General features: G+C 34.0%; 1 protein-coding gene across 5 annotated transcripts in view; it reads right to left on the bottom strand.

Annotated features, from left to right (window-relative positions):
* The window catches only part of LOC134260348 (dynein axonemal heavy chain 3-like), a 40,247-nt gene extending 18,362 nt beyond the window's left edge, over window positions 1–21,885 (bottom strand). For all 5 annotated transcript variants that reach the window (XM_062742913.1, XM_062742915.1, XM_062742914.1 and 2 more), the window contains exons 1-44: window positions 21,669–21,885; window positions 20,707–20,805; window positions 20,023–20,206; window positions 19,822–19,921; window positions 19,560–19,716; window positions 19,083–19,272; window positions 18,710–18,785; window positions 18,476–18,595; window positions 18,249–18,374; window positions 17,854–18,049; window positions 17,434–17,613; window positions 17,039–17,181; window positions 16,792–16,897; window positions 16,376–16,554; window positions 16,114–16,207; window positions 15,915–16,005; window positions 15,612–15,802; window positions 15,089–15,320; window positions 14,549–14,760; window positions 14,296–14,387; window positions 14,053–14,167; window positions 13,564–13,734; window positions 13,003–13,265; window positions 11,942–12,143; window positions 11,432–11,638; window positions 11,173–11,287; window positions 8,901–9,096; window positions 7,030–7,138; window positions 6,447–6,737; window positions 6,165–6,256; window positions 5,737–5,938; window positions 5,337–5,489; window positions 4,798–5,020; window positions 4,548–4,678; window positions 3,835–4,251; window positions 3,511–3,672; window positions 3,105–3,230; window positions 2,760–2,917; window positions 2,318–2,398; window positions 1,944–2,127; window positions 1,390–1,575; window positions 1,022–1,248; window positions 443–649; window positions 79–206 (exon numbers count right to left, since the gene is read on the bottom strand). In XM_062742913.1, the coding sequence (XP_062598897.1) occupies window positions 79–206; window positions 443–649; window positions 1,022–1,248; window positions 1,390–1,575; window positions 1,944–2,127; window positions 2,318–2,398; window positions 2,760–2,917; window positions 3,105–3,230; window positions 3,511–3,672; window positions 3,835–4,251; window positions 4,548–4,678; window positions 4,798–5,020; window positions 5,337–5,489; window positions 5,737–5,938; window positions 6,165–6,256; window positions 6,447–6,737; window positions 7,030–7,138; window positions 8,901–9,096; window positions 11,173–11,287; window positions 11,432–11,638; window positions 11,942–12,143; window positions 13,003–13,265; window positions 13,564–13,734; window positions 14,053–14,167; window positions 14,296–14,387; window positions 14,549–14,760; window positions 15,089–15,320; window positions 15,612–15,802; window positions 15,915–16,005; window positions 16,114–16,207; window positions 16,376–16,554; window positions 16,792–16,897; window positions 17,039–17,181; window positions 17,434–17,613; window positions 17,854–18,049; window positions 18,249–18,374; window positions 18,476–18,595; window positions 18,710–18,785; window positions 19,083–19,272; window positions 19,560–19,716; window positions 19,822–19,921; window positions 20,023–20,206; window positions 20,707–20,805; window positions 21,669–21,689 (7,135 nt within the window). In that variant the 5' untranslated portion in view covers window positions 21,690–21,885. The remainder of the gene's footprint in view (window positions 1–78; window positions 207–442; window positions 650–1,021; window positions 1,249–1,389; window positions 1,576–1,943; window positions 2,128–2,317; window positions 2,399–2,759; window positions 2,918–3,104; window positions 3,231–3,510; window positions 3,673–3,834; window positions 4,252–4,547; window positions 4,679–4,797; window positions 5,021–5,336; window positions 5,490–5,736; window positions 5,939–6,164; window positions 6,257–6,446; window positions 6,738–7,029; window positions 7,139–8,900; window positions 9,097–11,172; window positions 11,288–11,431; window positions 11,639–11,941; window positions 12,144–13,002; window positions 13,266–13,563; window positions 13,735–14,052; window positions 14,168–14,295; window positions 14,388–14,548; window positions 14,761–15,088; window positions 15,321–15,611; window positions 15,803–15,914; window positions 16,006–16,113; window positions 16,208–16,375; window positions 16,555–16,791; window positions 16,898–17,038; window positions 17,182–17,433; window positions 17,614–17,853; window positions 18,050–18,248; window positions 18,375–18,475; window positions 18,596–18,709; window positions 18,786–19,082; window positions 19,273–19,559; window positions 19,717–19,821; window positions 19,922–20,022; window positions 20,207–20,706; window positions 20,806–21,668) is intronic.
* Window positions 21,886–23,769: the final 1,884 nt, after the last annotated feature.

Here is a 23,769-nt window from a genome sequence, read left to right as displayed (position 1 = left end):
TCAACAAGATTTCTTTTGGAAATCACCATAATGCAAGCACTTATGTGACTTAATACTCAATACTATCTGGGAACTTACCAACAAGTAAACAATGTCCATTGTCTTGCAGTAAAACACGACTGACTCGAGAAATATGTTCAATGGCAAACTTGAACATTACGAGTTTCATTGGAGCCTTACTGACCAAATTGTACTCATCCAAATAACTGTGCAAAACATGAAAGGGGGTGTGTCAGTGAAATTTACAGTGAAACATACAAAGTGTCCATTTACAAACAAAAAATAATAAATACTGTACACAATTCATGCTTGGGTAACAAGCTCATTCTCTGATTTTACAACGAAAATATAATAACAACACTTTGTCACAATGCAGCATTCAAAACAAAATTTTAAAATTTCATTGATTTCTTGAATTGGAAAGTGTGTAAAAAAAATTTACTTCTCCATTGCAGCTGAGAGTTCCTTGAAATCTGTGATTTCATCGTAAACCTTGGCTCCCTCTACTGTCATGTAATCACCAAAAAATAAACTACGGATATTGTCATCAATCACAGAGCCACTCTTAGATAAGTGACCCAATATTTTATCTATGTTGGCCTTAAAATGGTTAGAACACTGCTCTTTTACTATGTGGAAGAAGGTCTCCCTGAAATAAAAGAATAATGATTGAATCAAAAGAGTAGAGATTGGTTCCATAATATGAAATAAAATATATTTTCTTTCATATTATTTCCAATAAAATTGAGAATTTTCAATATCATGACAAAATTATACATGCACATTAAGATCACTGTCATTCATTATTGCTGCTTTGTTGTATGAAATATATGGAGATAATGAACAGTATTCAAGCTCAAAAGTCCATAAAACAATACAAAATAGAGCAGAGCAAACTTGGAACTCCAAATGGATGAAAAGAGTCATGACAAAACTTCTTATGGTATAGTTATAAATAAAGCTGTTGCAGCAGAGGATATTTTATCAAACAGCATGTTACCCTGAAATAAGCCTTACTTACCTATCTTGTTTATCAATGAGACGATCATAGAATACCCTGTAAACCTCGTGTACCCACAGTCTGTGTAATTTATCTATCTCAGACATCTTTTCATGTGGCACTAACAAAACTCCACGAATGACTCGAGCAAAGTCTCTCAAGTTAAACACATAGTGACTCTTGGAGGGAGTTGGTAGGAAGCTCGCAACGGCGTCTTTATACACTGCCATAGTGGCTGCCACAAGTAACTAAAAAAAAAATTTTGCAAAATTTTAATGGTCTGACTAAAATAATACTCGTTCATACTTATATCTTCAGATATCATCAGGAGTGTTTTCAATTTTGTAATACTTTTCATTGATAAAATAAATATACAAAGAACAATTTACCTTTCCATTCCTGACAAAGGAGCCTTCGAATCCCTTTCCAAAGTGCCAGTCTGTAATGTTGGTGAAGATTCGTGTCAGTGTAGAATCATCAAACTCGTCAATAGAGACCATGTTGAGGTGACGCGTGAAGCGACTTGTGATGTCATTTCTACCTCCACCAGGGGGTCCCATAGCCGACACAAACAACTGAAAACATACAAAATTTGTCTCCATCAACATTTTAATTCAAAGTTCAAACAGTGGAAAATTTTGCTTTTTATAGGTAAATGTTGTTTTGATTACTTGTCAATGAACATTCATGGAAACTATGGCCATCAAGAAAATGAATTGATATAAAATAATTTGAAGAATTCATAAGTCTAGCTACCTGAAACATCAGTCATAAAAAAACTACCCGGGGACATTTACTGAATAAAATATCAAACTCTCTGAGAATCATCTACAATAAAATTTGTGCTATTGCAAGACTATCAGTCCACTTAACAAACATGTCTTTTTCCAGATTTAAACAACCACCACAATTTTCTACCACCCAAATTCGACACACCACTTACCACATCTGTAAGGAAGAGTTTGGTGGTGTCCTTGGGGTCATACCAATGGGTGTGGTCTAACCACTGCCTCAGCAGTTCTATAGGGGGCTGGGCTCCATACTTCTCTTTAGCAGGCATGTTCAAGTCATCCACAAATACCACAGATTTCTTCCCCATGGGAGGGCCATACACTCCCTTTCTCCTCCTGTTCAGGAATATTAAGTTTTTATGTCATTATTTAATTTCAAAATATTATTGAGTAAAATTATGTATTCATCAATGAAATGAATCTGAATATTGAATGTAGAGGGTCCAAATATTCCATCTTATTTCAGTTTATTACATATTTGAAGTTTATTAATTCCTGTGGAAAACAATCTCTACATGTACATTACCTGTCCAACTTAGACATGATGATGCCTTGTGTCTGGTTGGCCGAGGTACGGGCTGAGAAGTTGATGCAGTTAGGAATATATCTAAAAAAAGAAACATAAAGTGAATACAAATATTGCTTCAAATATATATGTATTGTAAAATCAGAGTCAATATTTTGTGACATATTTTATCATTATCTATCCACAATGTTGACATGAAAATTTTAGCTCCCATCTTAAAATATTCATTCAGAAGGATTTGTCCAAAAGTGAATTTGCAAAAGCCAATTTCCTGCTAAAAGGTAACCTTTATTGCAAGAGCTTAATTTAATAAAAAAAAATTCTCTATGGAGGATAGAGGGAAATGGAAATCTTTTTTAAAAAAAAGTTTTCGAAAAAAGTTAAATTTCTCTCCATATGCCAGAATTATGTTCAAAATATTTGTCGTTTAATCAATACTTACACATCCTTGGGAAGTGTCAGTAAGTAGTTGTTGGTAATGGCAGACTTTCCAGTACCAGTGGGGCCCACAAACAACATGGGCTGTTCATGTGTTAGGTAGGTCTGTAGGAAGTAGACCTGGCGAGCAGTCTCAGCTGTCTGGATAATCAGTTCACTCACCTGAAATGTACATTTACATTTAAATAACAACCATATCAAAATTTGTATCACCAATACAAGGTATACTCATTTTATTGATAGCTGGTTTCTGCATGCCCCTCCCCCTTCAAATATTTTTGAAGTAATATGTTCATGCAAATAAAATTCTTTGACAGTCTTTCCAAACTTTCGGTTACCCTAAACTAACCTTGGCTGTGGGAGAAATGGCCAGTGTGGACTTATCAATGGTGTCCATCCAGTCACACCAGTTACCACTAGCTTTCTTCTCAAAGCAGAAGTCAAAAATGGTGGCTCTCTCGGGAATCATATTACTCTGTAAACCAAGAATTCATAAAATGACAGCAGCTTTTTTCAGAGTTTCCATGCTACATATATTAATGGCAACATTATACTCAGTGGGCTTATGGATGTACCAAAAGAAAATTCAAGACAATATACAAGAAGTATAAGAAAAGAACAACCAAAACTGCTGCATTGCAGAATAAATCACACAATGAAACACTTAACAGTGATCAAGAAATCAGAATAGTTTTATTATGCTTATGTACACCTCCTTTACAGTTTGAATTTCCAGTGAAAAAAATCTTACATACCTTGGAGATTTTACAGCTCTTTGGTTTCGGATGATCAGGGTCTGTGCCACTGACAACGTTCCTGAAGTAAGTGTCAAACTTCTTACGGGAATCTCCATCCATAGTTCCTCCCACAGTCCAAATAAGGGAGAATAAGAACATTCCCTGCAGCCATAGGGTAATCTGAAAGCAGGAGGAAATTTTGGATAAATCTTATGTCATTTTGAGGAAGAGGTTTATTATTGTTTGGAAAAGTGACTGCTAAAAAGGGCAAATTTTCAACAATATCGTGTAAGTCAAAGAAAGATATTTGCACTGATAAACATTGCACTACTATTTACTTACCTGTTGGTTTGACAGAGCATTTGGATTGGGTTCGTCTCCCTCTGCCGGGACGTGCTCGAGTGTGGCTCGGATCTCGTCCTGTAGACAAGTGTACAGTCTCATCAGAGACTGAACAAGGTGCATCTCAGAGGCATTCACAAAGGTCTTACAGTGATGCCTGATAAAGTCCAAGCAGGGATCAATCAGCCATTCAAACAGGTCGTTCACCATGTCTCGGTTCTCCTGCGAGAGCTGCTCTGGTAGCTCATACTGCATGTAGGACTCCTTGAAGGGCCTCCACCCCATCTGGTGGGGCTCCAGATAGATCATACCACAGCGACTGACAGTGGCGGGGGACGCCTGCTCCAAGTCCGCCGGCTCAAAGATCAGGTTCATCTTGTTGCTCATCTGGATGATCTCTCCACTCATAAGACAGAGCTAAATAAATAATGTAAAAATGTGTTTTACAAATTTTTTAGATTAATAAATCAAACTAGTCAAATTTCATTTTCTTGAATTCAGTAGGACTGAGAAGACATATTCACAGATTCAATATATTCTGGGTTAAATTTTTAAAGAATATCAGGTTGGGTCTTATTATTCATTTTGACATATCAATGGTATTCAAGATATCAGTTTTCAACAAACCATAGTTTCAACTGTACCGGTATTTATTCATCAGCATTACAGACATGTCAAAAAATGTAAAGATTTCTGAAATTTATGTTGGCTACCTTTTTGTTGTCATCCAGTACAGTGTTCATGTTCTCAATCCACACGGCATCCACAGGGCCATCAAACAGAATCCACTTCCTGTCTGTGTTAGGATTGCTGGCGTACTCTCGGAAAGTGTTGGCCAAGACACCTGTCAATCAGAATACAATAAGTCACACCCCCTGGCCTCACTTTCAAGTTATTGCCCACATTATTAACCCCTGTGTTGAAATTAGTACAAACAAAAATACTTTAGGGAAAAAAACTAACCATCAGTCCATTCATGGGATACTGGATCAAAGCATCCATAAAGCTGTCCCATGGTGATGGCTTTGGGATTGATGATGCGGTACACAGTTTTGAATTCCTCGTACAGTCCTGAGGTCTGTAGATCCCCCAGGGCCTCAGCCAGGACCTGGTATCCCTTTGTTTTCCCTCCCAAGGGCTCTCCAACAATCATAAGACCGTGACGTACCAAAATCATCTCATAGACCTGATGAATTAGAAAGTACTGTAAACCAACTTTTATTCACGTGCGAGAAATTTTCGCGAAGTTCGCGAGAGCCTCGTCATCGCGAATATTTCTCTTGTTATTTGTCTATAGATAAAAGATCCAAAAAAGCTTGATCGCGAAAATTAATCGTCGCCAACCAATTTATCACTGGTAAATCGCGAAATAAAGTCGTCGCGAATAATAGTTGGTTTACAGTATATTTTAGAATTTGTTTCTTATCATTCAATTTTTTTTTTATTCCTAATATTTGATAAAATTTCAATTTTTTTTTACAATTTGTTGAAGAAGTCATTACCTGGATAATTTTGTCTAAGAACCATGGAACACACTGTAATTTCCTCTTCCTGGTGTTTTCTTTCAAGGCTTCCATAAACACACCATAGTCGGGCTTGGGGCACACCACTCCAGGGAACAAGTCAGAGATGATACCCTCAAAGAGTGGTACATCCTGAAAGAAATTCAGGAAATAATATACCTTTCCTAGGATATCATTGTAAAATTCCATCATGATGGTAATCAAATTTTACCAAGCTCAACTCAACAACTGATAATTTATTTAAAAGCCAGTTTCATATTAAATGATTTTTCAGTAAAATCCTACAGTTACATTAAGTCTAACATTAATAGGCATTTCATTTTGTTAAGGAAAGTTAAGATTAAAATATTTGACTTCAAGGATGAAAGTAACAATGAACCTGAGCCAAGAACTTAGGCAGATTGACATCCATAATGGCCTTCAGGAGAAGGACAGGCTCTTCCTCATCTGGTTGTTTGAGTTTCAGATTTCCGGCTGCAGTCAGTACCGACTTGACGGCTCTCATACCGTAGTCATAGTGGTGCTGGGAGGACAACTGCTCAGAGCACAGTTTGTACACAGCCACAATCTTATTGGCCAAACTGGAAGGAATTTAAAGTTTGTGAGACTTTACAACAATAATTAGTTTTCAGCATTTTATGATAAGAAAAACACTATATATGATCTATTTTCATAGAATTGGGTACTTCGGAAAAAGGAATGGTATTAAATTGGATCAAGAGAAGTGTTTTCCCATATCAAAATCATGAAATGAATGTTTTTGTCACACATATTTTTAACTCAATGAGCAGATTTTTGAATACAAACCTTCTGGCATCAATGAAACCCATGGAGTACAGAGAGATTTCACCAATCATTCCATAGTCAGGAACCATCATAGCCACAGTTCTAAACAACACCTGTATAAGACACATAACTTTTAGAATTCAACATGTTAGATTTCGAATTTCACTCCTATCTTGAAAGAAATTCTTGTCAACGAAAACAATTCTTATCTCCAAAATTTTGATTTTCGTCATTAAGCTTTTGAGAATATAGGTAAGAATAAAAAAAAATATGAGAAAAAGTTTGAGTGCTGCTAATGTCGACCTTAAGGTTATCTGGAAGTTCCTGTCGTCCAGCATAACCAGGGTTCATGGTGATAAAGAGAGTACATGTGGGATCCAGGGAGAGTTCTGTCCCCTCAAAAATGAAGCGCTTCAGGCCTGCAGCTACTGCCTGCTGGATACTGGCGATCTGCTGGGCTACCACAGAGAGCACCTCAAGCTCGATTCTGTTGAACTCGTCGAAGCAAGCCCACGCACCAGCCTGGGCCAGACCCTTGAAGAATTTACCCATGGCTTTGTAATCCAGACCATCGGAGCAGTTGAATACAACACACTGTAAGAGAAAATAATTTGCAAAAATAAAAAAAGTCAAACCTTATTATATTGAACTTAGGGGGCTGAGGAAAAAAATCTGGATATCTGAGAATTTGAGATATTCAGGTAAAATAAAATACATAAAGAAGAAATTGTTAAGACTTCAAAACCACTTTGATGTATACACCATATTTAAATATCAACCTTTATGACACTGAAATTCATTAGTGTTTCTCTTTTCATAAATGGCAAAGATTGTAGGTAAAATTACACAATCAATTTTACCAAGGAAATATGTAAAAATTGCTTACCTGTTTAGCCACAGCTTTGGCCAGATCTTTACAGGTCTCGGTTTTTCCTGTTCCTGCAGGTCCCTCAGGAGCTCCACCAAGATTCAGTTTCAAGGCTCCCATCAATGTTCTGTAGAAAAATTTAAGGATCAACACAATCAATCAATTTTTACATCTACTGAAAATGAATCAGTGGTATCAATGTTAGTAATTATAAGCTCTGTTGCACATCAAAGAATTACATAATTATTACTGTATACAGTGTTATTTTTGCCTGTTTTATTTTCGCCCTTTCACCCTTGCAAACAATTTTGCCCCGTTTTCAGGGATGGGGTCAATTACTTTAAAAAGTAATTAATTAAATTACAATTACTTTGACTTTTTCTACAATCAAATTACAGGCTTCCTAAGACATGTAATTAATTAAATTACAATTACTTTACAAAAGTAATTAATTTAATTACAAATTACATTTTCAATTTTTGAATTTTTTTTTTAATCATATGAATATACAGGATCATACACTTGTCTATAAGCGCTGCCTCTGCACAAACAATACAAATAATATGCTAGTAGGCATAGTGTATCTTTGTGGTTTAAATCATGACTTTTATTTACATGACAGTAAAGAACTATTCAAGATCAGTTTGATGCAGTTGCCTCCACACAAAACCTACATGTACATAAATTGCTTGGGTTATGATATTTGATTAACAGGGTTTTCTTTAATAGAGTAAATTAAGTCGCAACTATTATATATAACCCCCTCACATTAAATATTTCTTTTAAAGGTAACGTTAACATCCTAAATTGCTACTTATGTTGAACATTTTTACTTCATATTTATATAATATTACTTGTACAAAATAAATCTTTTTCAGATACAAAATTCATTCATAAAATTCTGTTTAGATGTTAAATAATTATCAAATTGAAAGTTTTTCTTTTCTCAAACTAGCGGAGATTTTTAATTGAAATAATTATCCCCATGCATTGGCTTTGTCATCATAATCATGTAATGAATATGTCCTAAGAGGGGTTGATTTAAATGTTTTGATTGCAATTTACAGCTGTGCTCTGTAGGGCAATTATCTCTTAATACCAATAAGAGAGAACTTCATTAATGACACGCACATTCCTTTTCTTCTTTTTTTTTCTTGACACAGACATTCTTATTCTAGGTTGATCAAACAACAGAGATTGAAATATAATAAATTATGTGTGTTTCATAGCTGTTTATTATTATATATTATATTTAGATAAACATAAAACAAAAATGTTCAAATTTCATATAATGATTAGAAAGAAACTACATTATAATCAAAAAATAATCTGTCTTCTGTATAATTGAAGGACTGAGGATTTGTATTGCAATGAAATAAAAGACAGTATAACGGGGAGGTCGTGGTGACAATGTATCATGAATGTGTATTATATAAAGTAATTGAATGTAATTGAAAAAGTAATTGAAATTACATGGTATTTTTTTTTGGTGTAATTAATTAAATTACAATTACAAGTAATTGAAAAAATGTTCAATTACAAATTACATCCAATTACTTCAAAAAATGTAATTAATTACAGTCAATTACAATTACTTTTTTCAATTACCCCATCCCTGCCTGTTTTAAATTCACCCAGTCACAGTTTTGTTTAAGAAATTTTTCTGTATTCTTTGAATTCGCCCGTTTTTAAAATAGTCCAACCGAGGTAAGGGCGAAAGGAGCAAAAATATACCTATATACAGTATTAATTTTTAATCTACCCTTTCAAATATTTTGATGAATTACAAGTCTCTGATGAGACTGTAGCTCACTTGGTTTTAATAAAATCATGTTTCAATGACCAATATCACATAAAATGGAACTAACTCTGTTTTATACAAAACCTACCTGTAACACCTGTCAGTGAGGGGGGTGATGACCAGACGTCCTGAATTTCCCAGGTACTCGTAGCCATACTTGATGTCGGTGGTGATCATTCTAACAATGACATCATTCTCCCAGTAGTAACGTAACTGAGCCAGCCACATAAACTCGTTGGGATTGGAGACTTTGGCAGCTGCCATTTCCTTTACAGTGTCTCGAGCTGCAAAATGTAAATCGAGGGAAATTCTATTATTTTTTCAAAACTGTTTTCTTTAACACATTATTAGAGTACTATGGTTTCTTTCTTTCTTTTTTTTCAATGGGGGAGGGGTTTAAACTTTTTTTATTTTGGCAAAAAGTACAGTTCCCATTGCTTTGAATATGCATCTTATTCAATCATTAGTAAAATCTTAAATTTATTGATAATCTTCTTTTAATTAGTGGTCTACCTTTACTATAAATAAAGTGCCCCGCCACAGCATGATACGCCCGTCAAATATATTGTTCAATAATCATAAATTGGTTAAGGTGCAAGAAAATCAGATAACCTTGATTAACAGATTAACACAGATTTCAATGATCTAATTTCCATTTCTTATCATGTTTAAAATATTGTACATACATCTCTAAGAGACTTACAGTGTAGGAATTAATTATAACAAATAATACATCATATAATTCTAAACTGGCTGTGTTAGAACTTAACAAATATCCATCTGCAGCTTAAATTGTTTATTGCATATTTAATGGAATAATGGAAATGCTACAGTCTAATAAAAAAAACCAAAAATAAATTATTCTTTAGACTATAAAATTCTAAGTGAGGCATGGTGACTGCAATTTGTTGCAAATATATAAAAATTGAAATGTACCTCAGTAATTCTATTTCAATGAACACATGTATAATTAGTTATCATTATATTATTCAATACTAATTTAGTTTTAATCATACATTAAACATCAATTTGTTTTAATTACATTACACCAATTGAAAGATCTTTATCTGGACTATAGCCTTCAAGAACTCTTAATTAACACAAGCAACTATGAGGCCATTTCTTTTTGCCCAACTCCCAAGAGATTAAAGATAAGGATAACAGCTGCATTTTCAGAGATCTGCTCTACCACTTAGCGCCTGACAATAAACTCATTAATTTCTCTCTATTGCTGCTATCAAAATTCTTCTTGACCAGTGCTTGATAATTATGCCCATGGGACAAACTGAATTCCTCCTCTCAAAACATTAACATTTGTTTCAGATTGCTATTAAAGAATATGATGAAAAATAAGTTTTTACTTAATTTATCATCTTTTCATAAGGATTAGTTTTAATTATATTATACAATATTAAATTAGTTTTTATCATACACTGTACTTTAAAGCATCAATTTGTTTTAATTACATTACACCAATTGAAAGATCTTTTTCTGAACTAGCCATCGAGAACTCTTAATTAACACAAGCAACTATGAGGCCATTTCTTTTTGCCCAACTCCCAAGAGATTAAAGATAAAGATAACAGCTGCATTTTCAGAGATCTGCTCTACCACTTAGCGCCTGACAATAAACTCATTAATTTCTCTCTATTTCTGTTATCAAAATTCTTCTTGACCAGTGCCTGATAATTATGCCCATGGGACAAACTGAATTCCTCTCAAAACATTAACATTTGTTACAGATTGCTGTAAAGCATATAATGAAAAAATAAGTTTTTACTTGATTTAACATTTTTAAACAAGGATACAACTATATTTTTGCATTTTTTAGGATTATGAAATTTAAAATTTTAAAGACTTAGTTTTTTAAAAAAAATCACTTAAATTAAAGGTCACAGTGACCTTGAAATAGGCCGCGACACACCTTCTACCTAAGATGCATAAACTGGCCAAGTTTGATGACTCTGAGTCTAATAGTTTTCTAGTTATGGGCCGGAAAGGATTTTTCCATATTTGGCTATAACTTCTTAATTAAAGGTCAGAGTACTTTTTGTGCGCGACACACCTTCTACCCAAGACGCATCAGATGACAAAGTTTGATAATCCTAGGCCTAATAGTATTAAAGTTATGAGCCGATAAATCAAAAAGCTAACAGACGGACAGACGGACGGACATGAAGCCTATAACATAATACGTCCCGTCTGAAGACGGGCGTATAAAAACAAGTAAAACTGGTGTGCAACAAAAAAAAGTAGGACACCATAGTATTACATATTCTATCAATGATTCATTGACTCATGGATTCAATTGTGACCATAGTTATGAATTATACAGATAAATCATGTGACTAGTGACATACCGTGTACATCTATTACAGTCAGAGCTCCCAGAGTCACTCTGTGTCCAGACTCTAACTTTCCTCTCACCAGCTCAACAATCTGGTCAATCTGACCATTACACACTTGAAGATATTCCTACAAAAATCACCATTAAGGTTACCATATATTCTACATAAAAATCAGCCTTGTAGAAATGGAAGTAATGTAACATTTCATGTCATTTAACTACAATAAATCTTTTATTTTCAAAATGTTTCATTAATAAAAATTTTGGCGTACATCCAATCCATTTTTCTTTTTCATGGCTTCCGTGACCTCGGCGGTCCAGTAGATGGAGCTGACACAGATGACGATCTGTCCGGGCCACTCTAGGACCCAGCGGTTACGTGGCGTGTTGGAGTACGTCTCGTTAGAGTCGATCACCACCTTCCTCAAACTGCTAATCATGACGTCCTCCACCTGAAGCAGCCATTTCTCCACCATACCCTGTTGAGATTACAGAGAACAGTAAATAATACTGGACTATACATTGTAGTTCATTAAATTTTTGCGACAACCTATTTTCACGATATAAACAAAATACTCTATAAGCAAGATGAAATGTTCACAAATTGTGGTTTATACTGCTCTATATAACCTGAACAAATATTACATGTAATATACACAAAAATTTTATTTACATGAGCACACTGTTTCATGTAATTATGCCAAAATAAAGTTCTCGTGAACAAAAAGGGATTTACAGTAAATGTTGTATGGTTGCTACTTTTTCGCTACTCTATAACTGACCTTTGCTTTGGCTGGAATGATTTTAACATTGAATGGCACAATTTCATTTTCAGCTGACACCATGCCCATAATTTCTTGTGCATCATTGAAATCCAGACGACTGATACCCTCAAAGCATTTCTTCAAGTGAGGCTGTACTCTTAGTGGATCTTTGGTCTCGGACAGAATTTCTAACAGTTCATCATTGGACAAGAAGAAGAACCTGGAGTAAAGAAGTAAATTTTTGTTCAATTACAAGGAATTCTCTAAAAAAAAATGAATTTTTAGCAAGAAAAATTAGCATTTAATTTTAGCAAGAAGAATTTTTTGCAAATTTATGGTGCATAAAAAAATTAACAGTAAGCTCTAATGCAGAATAAATTTTAACATCATATGTGTATTTCATTTCAGTGCTAAAAATGCTAAAATTGAGTCAGACTCCTCACTAAAGAAGAAGGTTTTAGCTTTATTGCACCCTAAAAATGTAATGACATCAAAAAGTTTTGAAACTGGCTGAAATATTAGTTAAATAAATGACTCTGATAATCAGGAAAGAATATGGCGTGAAGGTTTACCATTCTGCAAATATGACGTCATTAATGTGAAGCATTTCTCTATTTTCAACAGAAAAAGCCTCAAAATGGCACATTTTAAAGGTGATTTTCCTTTAGAAAACAGTGTCCACAGGCGTTGCCCACGTCAGTTTTTTGATATTTTGTGCAAAATTCAATAAAAAATCACATATTTCAAGATCTATGTGGGCGATGCCTGTGGACAATGTTTTCTGAAAGAAAATTCCATTGAAAATTTGTGTCTTCTGCAACTTTTTAAAGAAAATACAGGAAAATGCACATGTTTATGACGTCATAATTAGCATTTCAAAACACATGTGAGAAAAATGACTTATATGATTTTTATGCATTGAATTTCAATTATTTAAAAAGCATGAGTTTTCAAGTTTTACACCAGTTTCATTTTTTTAGAAAATCACAGAGCAAAATTTGTATGGAAACCATGCCTTCTTCTTTTCTGATAATAAGGAATTAAATTAATGAATTTTTCTTCCATTCAATCCAACCTACCTTGGGAAGTAGAGACGTTTTTTCTCCAAATAAGCATTCAGTCCCTTCTGAATTTCCTCTAGCAGAACATTGGCATCACGGAATCGGCCCAACATGTTTGGCTGATCTGTGGCTACAAGACAGTGTGTGTCTTTAACAGCCTCTGTCATGATGTCACGCCAGTAACTGTCCACGATTCCAAACTTACGACCCTCCTCTGGCATCTGGGCCAGGATGTCCTCGGAGCTGAAAATGGGCTCCAGGTACAACCAGGTGGCCTGGCACTGAAAGTGGAAATGTGAAGAAAAATGTGAAAAGAGCATCACCAAAACCTGTTTACATGTAACAATATACAATGCATGTTCTTCATCTGTAAATAATAATGGTCAAGGGCTCAATGTGCAATTACTCTGAATACATGAATGATCAAAGAAATGTTTGAATTTTTGAGAAGATACTTAGGGCAAGAGTTAAGTCAGAACACTTTGAATACATGAATGACCCCCCCCCCCCCCAAATGGAGAAAGCATCATTGGTTAGAATAAAACAGAATATCTCTTACAGATGTATAAAACTGCCTACCTTCAGCCATTCATCTAAGATGTCCTGCATGGAGACAAGCTTCTCTTCCCATTCCTTCATCTCCTGCTCGAATGGTTTGATGAACGGAGATCCTCTCATTGTCTGGGCCTTTACAATGTGGTCATCCAACAACACTTGGATGTCATCTGGAGCTGTCAGAATGGATACTCCCTAAAAAGTTAAAAACAAAATAACAATCAATACGTAGCTCAATAATTATCAGAATTTTAAAAAAACAACACGTTTACATGCATTAATTGTGTACATCCTGATGAATCTGGGGTCTGTTTTACAAAGGTACTTAATATGACTAAGATCAAAATCTCTACTTGATTCTAAAATTTGAAAAATAAATGATTGTTTAAAATTACTCACATAAAAGCATTTTTTTTTTGGTCTTAGACTTGAGTTTTTTTTTTTTTAGTAAAAAAGCCCTAAGCTTTCCTGTTTTTAAACTGATATGAATGTTCCCCTCAATACTATGCTTACTGTTTCTCTGTATGGAATCATTTCAAACATCATGTCCTTCCATTCCAGCTTCATCTTCTCCAGAGCCTTCTCCAGAGAGTGTTCTTTGGCAGCTGCAGCTCCTATCTCCTCCAACCTGAACAGAGGAAAAACTCATATTAATCATACCTTATCATCAGCTTACAATGTACTAAAAACAGGCTAGAGAGAATAGAATAAAACATTTTTAAGTTATTTTTTTTTACGGAATTTTTTCCAGCTTACCTGACAAGGTGTTTGGCCAAACCAAACTCCAGCATGTTATTGAGGGAGGTTTCTGCTTGTGGTTTGATGTCAGTTCCAACAATGTTACTCATCTGTAAAATTACACAGCATTCAATGTTTGTTTAACAATTGTCTTAAAAAATAGACTGATTTCAGTCATCTGTAAATGAATCCATACAATAGCCTTTTTCCAAAAACTCTAACATTATTTCATTTTGACACTACTGATCCTTTACATTATGAAGAGTCTTACCATCTCCCAATGCCTGTCTCTGATACCAGGATTACAGATGGTGTTGAGAATGGGCAGGTGCTGTTTGAATTTATCCACCTTGTTTTTGACGGTGTCGGCCACACGTCTCGGTCCGGCCTGGTCATTGAACTGTTTGGTCAGTTTGTACATTGTTCTCCACATATCTCCTACATCACTCTCAATCTCTTCTGAATTCAGATTCTGGAACGGTCCTATAAACAAAGACAAGGATTAAGAGACAAATCTAACTAAACTTTGCAGAGTTACAAATTTAAAGGCAAATTCCACTTCATCAACCTTCAGCTTTATATTTAACACTTGTCACTTTCAAAAATACAGCTGAACTGTGCTACATAATGGCCATTAAGGGGTATTTCAAATACAATGGATATGTCTGAAATGGAAGTCCCGATCTCTCAACATGTATATTAACCTCAATATCTTGAATTTTAAGACATATCTAAGTTTTTCTTTCTCCCAGTTGAGTCTTGGATAGTGAGGTTTGATTGCATACACAAATAATTTATCCGATTTAATTACCATTCAGCCATTGTTCGTGTTTCTGGTGGAACTGGTACGCTGTGTTCCACAGTCTCTCGTATGGCTCCTTCAGGGAAAACATGGCCTGTAGGTTAGGGAAGGAACTCTGCTCCCATTCTAGGAGCTGTTCCTCTAAGTTGATCTGTTCAAGTTCTTCCCGAGCTCGCTCAAGGTTCTCGTTGATGGTTGCCAATTGTTCTGTGTTATTTCTCATTGCTTCTTCACTCAAGAACTGAAAAAAAACATATCATACAATTTTGTTAACGGAAAAATCTCTAATATCTTACCATTTATAAATCAAAGATCACTAACAAAGTTCAGTTCAAAATTGTGTATACAGTGGGCAAAGAACAATAACTCTGACTTGTAAGTGAAAATAGAACTTTGGAGATAAAGGCAGAAATACAATCGCTGACATAAGGAAAAAAGGAGTCTTTATTTCTCTCCTCAGCCAAGAACTATTTTATACAAATATTCAAAAAAAAAAACCAAATATTCTTCATTATTATTTGAAAATACAAACCTCCTTCTTTTTGAATGATTCCACCTCCTTCATGTAGTCATTAAGTTTCTCCTCAAACGCCACTGTTCTCTTTCTGAGATCCTCCTCAATGTGATCACGACGGTTAAGGATACGGGAGGAGGAAAGTTCAAACACGGTCTTAATGTGCTCAGGCCAGTGGAATACTGTGCTGTTCAGTTTTATATCCTCAGCTGTAAGAAGCATAATATTTCAAATTTTTTCAACACCCAGACGTTTTTGAGACATGATATTGTCGAAAGAATTGTTATTTTATAATGCTGAATTCTTGAACAAAAAACTTACATGGGAAGATGGCATAGTCCAACAAGAACATGAGACGACTGGCAGCATCTTCTATTTCATCTTTTAGCTTGTATACTGTCACATCAGAGGACTGCAAAACATCTCAATTAAATGAACAATTTGCATGTAAGAAAGATGAGAAAGCAATCTTTTTATATGAATGAGCCAAGATTTTTATTGTTCTTTTAGCCCTACTCACCGTTTTGAGGTACTCCTGCAATGCCACAATTTCCTCTGTTGTATCAGGCACATCACTGACTTTCTCTGCCATCTCATCATAGCGACGGCAAATACTACAAAGAAAGAGAAAAAAAATGATACTAAAAGCAACTGCATGAAAAACATATTTATCATCAAAAGGTAAGTGAACATATCTAGTACTAGATAATTTAACCATTCAAAATACCATCTAAATTCTAAGGAGCTTACGATTTTACTACAGATTAGCAAAGGTTGCCTACCCTCTGTTCAGTTCCCTGTTTTCGTCCACCTCAAATATGATGAGCCTCTCTTTGAGTCTCTGAGCGCGTGCACAGAGGTCCTGGTTGAGGTTCTGACAATCCAGACAGAACATACTGAGGGGAACAGTGATCCTCAGGAGGGAAATCTCATCCTTCAAGTCCTGGAAACTGTTGATTTTCTGCAAACAAATAAGGAGATACCAATCAAAAACAAGGGATTTCCAACTCAATAAGTCAAACCTTTACTTATCTTTCATATACATGTACTTTGTACTTTATGATGCAACTATGTATTATTCTATATTCTGTGTTTTATTCTGTACTAGAACAAGAAATGATGTTAGGCTCAGTGAATTTGAGAACATATCATATACACTGTACTTCATGAGATTACAGAAGTTTTTAGGTAATATTACCTTTTTGAATGCCTCTATGGAGTGAGTCTCCCTAAGGAAGGCAGACACATCTTGGTCTGCATTGTTGTTCAGCAGATCTGAGTATTTCTTGTATGTGTTCAGATACCTAAATTATTTTTTTTATTTATAAAAATGCATGTACATGCATTACTGATAATATCTGTCAATTTATGCAAAATTTAAAATATTGGAAAATCTTGTAACTTTTTACAGAAATGACATTATTTTGACGAAAATGTTTGCCTACTTTTGAGGTCCCACTGTGTTATGTTTGAAGATTTCCATAGCTTTATCTACATAATCTGTCACTAGACTCTCATCTATCTTGACACTGCGGAGAAGAAGTTTGGGGGTTGCAGACCTCATGTCGGGGAAGAGTTCACATTCAACCTATATAAAAGAGAATACATGAAATGTAGATCTGCTGTTCACTATAAGGAACCAGCGCTTCTTTTGTATGTCTGTAAATTTTTTTTTTAAGATCCAAGATGAGCACATCTAAACATGTACTTTTTTCTCTGATCATAAATCCAAATTTCAATATCAACAACTGTCTGTTAACATGTAATGCATTGCATACTACATTGGTTAAATCTATCTGAAAGAGAATAAGATAAAGTAGTATGTCAGAAAGAGACTTACCCTTGTGAGCCCCTCTCCACTGGCAATGATCTCTGAGAAACATCTGAGGATGATGTCCCTGATCTCCCTGAAGGGTGGATCAAACACGATCTTGGGTTCCTCCACCCTCAGTTTAATAATCATGATCTGTGTCTGTACATACTGCAGCTCATCAAACACATCACCAAATTCATTTCCCTCCTGACAACAGAAACATATTTAAAAATCTACCAGGTAAATGTAAAAGTACTTTAAAATGAAAAGGCATTATTATGCTATTTTAATCATTCTGATTGGGCACTCAAGCTTGTAAGTAGCTTAATTGGAGCACAATGCAAATTTATTCCTTTTGAAAATTCAATCTTAGGTTAAATTCATGTTGGTAAAAAATTTTCAAATTAGTAAACATCAAATATAATTTATACAAAATATCAGACTAACCTTGTGGATAGCAAAGAATGAGAGGAAATCTGCGAGAGAGTTAATGACCATACTGCGGAGCTGAATTGACATGAGGGCAGCCACACAGGCAAAGAACTCCTCCACAAGCTCTGTAGAGTCATCAGCTCCGGGAGGGACCAGGTGCTGCCAAAGCTCATTCTTATCCAGGAACACTTTGGCACAGGTTGGAATCCAGCTGAAAATAGAATTATATATGTTTGTTACCTCTCTAAAAATTTATCTTTAACCCTTATGTGTGAATAGTTGGTATCCAATTAAATTTTTTTTAAATTTGTTAGCACTTTGAAAATGATATCTTACGACTGATGTATAAACTGCATTTTCATATCCATAGAAAGACTATATCAATTTATGATTAAAGAAGATATCTTTACTTTTTCCTAAGCACTTCATGGGCATCCCAGCACTGTTTCTTGACCAGGGATTCAAATTCGGATGGTAACAAGGGAAGATCAGCCTCCATCAACTCCTTCAGGTTCACAAACCTCAGATCACTAAACCTTGAAAACATCAATTTGGCATAAATACACAGAACTATCCAATGTGCTCTAATAATGATAAATTATGAAGCATGTCATTTGTAATTGTCCCGTTTACTTACTGGTCAAACCATATATTTTGTAGCTCTTGCATGATGGCATTTGTGATAAATAAGTGGTTTGTGTTGTAATCCTTCCTCTCTCTGTAGGTTTCATGCCAGGGGACAGGAGCTCGAATTATCCTGTAAATGAAATAAATTCATCATCTGACAATCAAAGTTCATACTCTAAACATAGAGTGCTAATTGCAACATCTTTGAATAAAATATCTTGTAATCAAGCAATTTCTTACATACCTCTGAGGAAAAGGCAATGGAGTCCATTTAATGTGAAGCCTTTCCTTCTCTTTTGTATCCTTCAATATGTAGTCCACTGAAAAAGTATGTAAAGAGAATGACATAACTATATCCAACAATGTTAAGCTTCCTCATTCTTCTGTATACTGAGTCTCATTCAAAAGTTTGCTCTAATGCAGATTTTCCAAAAGAGATTTAATGATTTTTTCACACATCTTCAGTATAACCTGCAGAGCAAAATCTGATAAAATGACCTTTTTGCTAAAAAAATTTATAATGGAATAATAGTCATTTATACCTGTGAGAGTTATCTCTCTTATCAGAGGGCCTAATGAACCTTAAGATTTAAAGTTTTGAATCTTGTTCCACTTACCAATGCATTTCCTGAGACTGAACTCATAATCATCATTGACCTCCTCTGACAGCTCGTCGTTCAGCCATTTTAACTCCAGACTTGTGCACAGTCTCTCTGGAATTAGCTTCTTCACATTCTTCATAACTTCTGGATCTTGTGGAGCTAACATGGATCGCTTGATCCCCTTTTCTATGTAGTAATAGTATCTCTGAAATACAAAAAAAAATGTTAAATTTATAAACAATCTGTAAATACACTAAAACAATAATTCTAAAATACTCACATTTCAATTGATTTTTTAAAAAATTATTATTAACAAAGATTGCACATATAATTCATTTTTACCCTTGAATTATTCAAATGATACTACTCTTAAATGGGGTAAAATAAACAATAAAAGGAATCTGTTTAAGATGTAGGGAAAGAATGTGTATACATATTTTTATCCTTGTTTTTTTCTGATTGAGACAATGTAAAGTCTACATATTTTCCTACCTGTTCATCTCTTTCTGATGGTATCCCTGTTTCTTGTATAACTTCATCCTCTATTGCTCTCATGATATCCATCTGTTCATTTGGGGTCATGGGTCGGCTAGGAGGTAACTCTTGAATATCAGGCAAGACCTCATGCCCATTCAAGGAATAGCCATTTCTATATAAAAAGAATTTAAATGTCATAAACATCCACTTTGAAATCATACAATAAATTCAAAATGCATAGGGGAATATAAGGGTTTATTCAGAAATTATCACTTACTTGTCAATTCCATTGTGGCCATTCATTTGGTGTTTGTCCACCATTGTTTTGCTTCTTCCAGGCAGACCATTTGAAGTTCTGGGACTTTTTAGTGCATTTACTGAAAATGGAAACAAATGAAGTATAGATTTTTAAAAATTATAATGAAATCTAAAAATTCCATTTAAAACTCATTTCCAGCCATTGAAAGAAAATAAGTACACTTCGTCTTTGTTCTGGTCAGTTTGGGTAAATCTTTCAGCTTTAAATCACTGGCCGAGGGTGTGTAGTTGTTTGCTATGGATTCACTAGGTGTTCTGTGAAATTTTTCCTCCTTGAATGGTGCGGCTAGTGTCCAGGATGTTCCTTTCATGATCGGAGGATGTTCGCTATTCTTCAAGACAATCTAGAAAAAAACACACAATTTAAAAAACATAAAATGCAATGGTATCTTTTACAGTCCCATGATTTTTTTTTCAATTGCAATCAGGTACATATTTAAAGGTTTGTTTTTTAGAGTAGGATAAAAATTGTCATTTTACCACAGGATAAAAATTGACATAGAGGTTTCTTTGAAACATTGAAATAACCAATTCTGAGGTTTAAGCAAGGCCAGAAATAATGTTTGTTTGGCCTCTCTTGACTAAGGATAAAAAATTTGGGTTGGTAGGTAGGTGACAAAATATTTTTTTCTCAGAACATTTCATTTTCAATCTCCATTTCTAAAATATGTTGTCCAGATTACGTAAAAAATAATTTGATTGCTTCATGAAGGTTAAAAAAGTTTTGAGGCGAGTCATTTTTAGCCAGTCGTTTGGGAGAGAACAATCAAACTATTTTTTAAAGCTGGCCCAATCATTTATGTATTAGAAGTTAAAAAAAATATTTTTTCGCTAAATTAGGTACCTTATATAGATCAGATGGTTCCTCCACATGCCCTGGTAGAGGTGGCAAGCCAGGGAGTCCCCTAGTTTTGCTGCAACTCTGTATGGGAGTTTCCACATACTATAAATAAAATAATATTCAAGGCATCATTACAAATAGCAAAAGTGTACTAACTACATGTATATAACACTTTGAATGGAAAACTGAACAACTTTTATGTACCTCCACCATTCTATTAACTATGAAATAAATATTACTCATAAAAAAAGTACATGCAATTTTCTGTAATAAACTTGATTATAAATCCTGATAAATTCCTTAACCCTGTGAATTGGAGAGGAAAAGTGCTGTAAGTTTCAAAAAATGTTGAATTTATCTTGAAATCAGTAACATGCAATAAGAACCACATCCTGTACTTAGTCTATACTAATTAATTACAAATTTACCATTTGAAATCGGCCTGGTGAAGACTGAAAACAGTTAAAAGAATGATAATATTTATGTATAAAAAGTTCATTTTTGACGGTTTTGTAAATGTTAAAGCATATGTGTGCATTTATTTTTTAAGCAGTGAGTTTATGCATAATGTATCTATGAACCTTTTCATTGGTAGAATTCTGTAACACTCATAGTTCATGGTCAAACGTTTTAAAAAGACTTGTTATTCTGGTGTAATTCAATTTAATACACATCTGTGTTATTTAACATTTCAAAGTGCATTTGAAATGTTGGCAATGTTGCAGACATTTGGAAATAAATTGTTCTGTTAAAAGATTTCTTGGCAATTTTACAAATGTGATTCAACTACATAATCTCACATAATCTACTTGGTATTTTGTTGTCTGCACTTCAGTTGTTAAATTTTCAGCAAAACTTCAGTTACATACCTTCTTTGCAAACAGGCTCTATCAATACAATTTGTTCGATATTTTTACATACAATTAATGATGTTTACAGTTGTTTTACACCACGATGACCCTTACCTTTGCTCTTTCCAGCGCCATGTTTACGTTTTGTGAGGCGCAAAGTAACGAATTGTACAAAACTCCTACGGTGATTTCACAAACAAATTATGTTTATCTAAGAATATAGAATTTCCCCGAAAGAGGATCTAAGAAAAAACACACAGATGCTTTTAACACCGTTATATTATTGGACTACTTAACGCCACTTCGTATGTCGGTGTCCTCCATTTTCATAAGCAGCATCCGGGCGTTAGTGTTGCTAGGAAAATAACGTGATCGGATTGGCGGAAAATCAGTGCTTTCAAACGTTTAATTAAATCTGAATCGCCAAAGTGTTTGGATTTAAGAGTTGAGGGGTGGGATCAAAAGTAGGTACTAAAGGTAAATTGTAAAATTGTAAGTTCAGGTTAAATAAAAAGGTGGACCGCCCGACATCGATTAAATAACACAAAGTTAGAAGACAGTTATTAAATTTTTTTTAAATAAATAAAATAATAGAAAAAAAAAAAGAAAATTTAAAAAAAAATTGTATGTTTTTAATTTAAATGTCAAAGCTCTATATTCTATGGGTAAGATCAAAAGTCAAATTTAAGGTCATTGGCAACGCAGGGTTTCCGTAGAAAAAAGGTTTATACCCAGTTTTTTTCATTTATAAAAATAGTCATTGAGAGTGATCTATGGAATTCTCAAAAAATAAAGCGTGTGAACATTACAGATTGAGAGGTAAACAAAAGCACGTGTGTGTGTTTTATCTGATATATTCAACTCTACAATAATAAAAGAATAGTAGAGATTGGTTTGTTTACATTGTGCTGAGGGCCAGACAGTCGACAGTTCGTAATTAAGAATAAGTACATGTATGGTGGGAAGTGCAAAGAAGTGACATAATTATGCTGAAAGTGGTGATAGCTAGGTAGGCCATATGAGAACGATTCTATAGGTTATGTGAATGAGGCATCATTAAAAGTTAATAATAAATTCTTGCAAAAATGTTTAATGACAGTTCCTTTCAAATAAAGTAAATTATAGTATAGAAACAATTAAACAACCAGTCTCTTGGTCATTATGAATAATAATTAGATGTTAAAGAAGGTTAAGGGAAGTAACTCAAAATCAAAGAACAGTGCTGGTATTTCTGTGTTTTATTTCTATAATTGCAATTTGAGCCAAAGTATATGTTTGTGACAGGAAATGAAGATTCAACAATGTATTTTATGTGTAAACTTTATGAAATAAATAGGTTTTAGAAAAATCTTATGGTTAAAAATAATATAGGACCATTTTATCAACATTTTACATAGGAAATGCATTGAGAATTGTAAAAACATTGATTTGTCAAAATCTTTAAAGAAAGGCTGGTTTGATGGGTAAAAAGGACCAGAATTGAACATGTTTGGTACCATTAAACCTGTTCAAAAGTTCTTGAAAAATTCTATACAAAATCCAGAAACGTTGCCAATGTCCTTAAATTGGAAATTAAAGTTTAGAAGGGGGGGGGTCGCCCCACATCGATATAATCACACAAAGTTAGAAGACAATGATTATGATGAATTCAAAAAAAAAAAAAAATAAAATAAAATGAAATGAAATGAAATAAAATAAAATAAAATAAAATAAAATAAAATAAAATAAAATAAAATAAATAAAATAAAATAAAATAAAATAAAATAAAATAAAATAAAATAAAATAAAATAAAATAAATAAATAAATATTTTCGGTATTCTATGATTCCGTTTACGGGACAGGTTCACGTAAAAAAGACTTACTTTTGATTAGTATCGCCGCTAAGTCGAGCAGTCCCGTTGACATAAATCGGAAAGGTGTAAGAGGAGGGGGGGGGGGGGGGTCCACATACTTTGTTCGTGATAGGTACACTTGTCAACAAAGTCTTAGGTAGTTTAATTTATAATGTTTCAAATTACTAAATGTTATCTAGGAAATGTATAATTATATGAAATATTGAAGTATTTAAGATAGGCCACAATTATTTTTGAAAAATAGTAATGAATATAAATTTACTAATAAACTTTGAGCACAACATGGCTATAGAACTAGAGGGGGAAGCAAAGAAGTAAAAATATGTAGTTTGCCAAAAAAGACAAAACTACATGTATTTTA

The sequence above is a fragment of the Saccostrea cucullata genome, unplaced genomic scaffold (assembly GCF_032062105.1).
Source record: "Saccostrea cucullata isolate Sc308-1 unplaced genomic scaffold, CSIRO_AGI_Scuc_v1 ctg445, whole genome shotgun sequence".
Taxonomy (NCBI): domain Eukaryota; kingdom Metazoa; phylum Mollusca; class Bivalvia; order Ostreida; family Ostreidae; genus Saccostrea; species Saccostrea cuccullata.
This window is presented reverse-complemented; position numbering and strand designations above follow the sequence as displayed.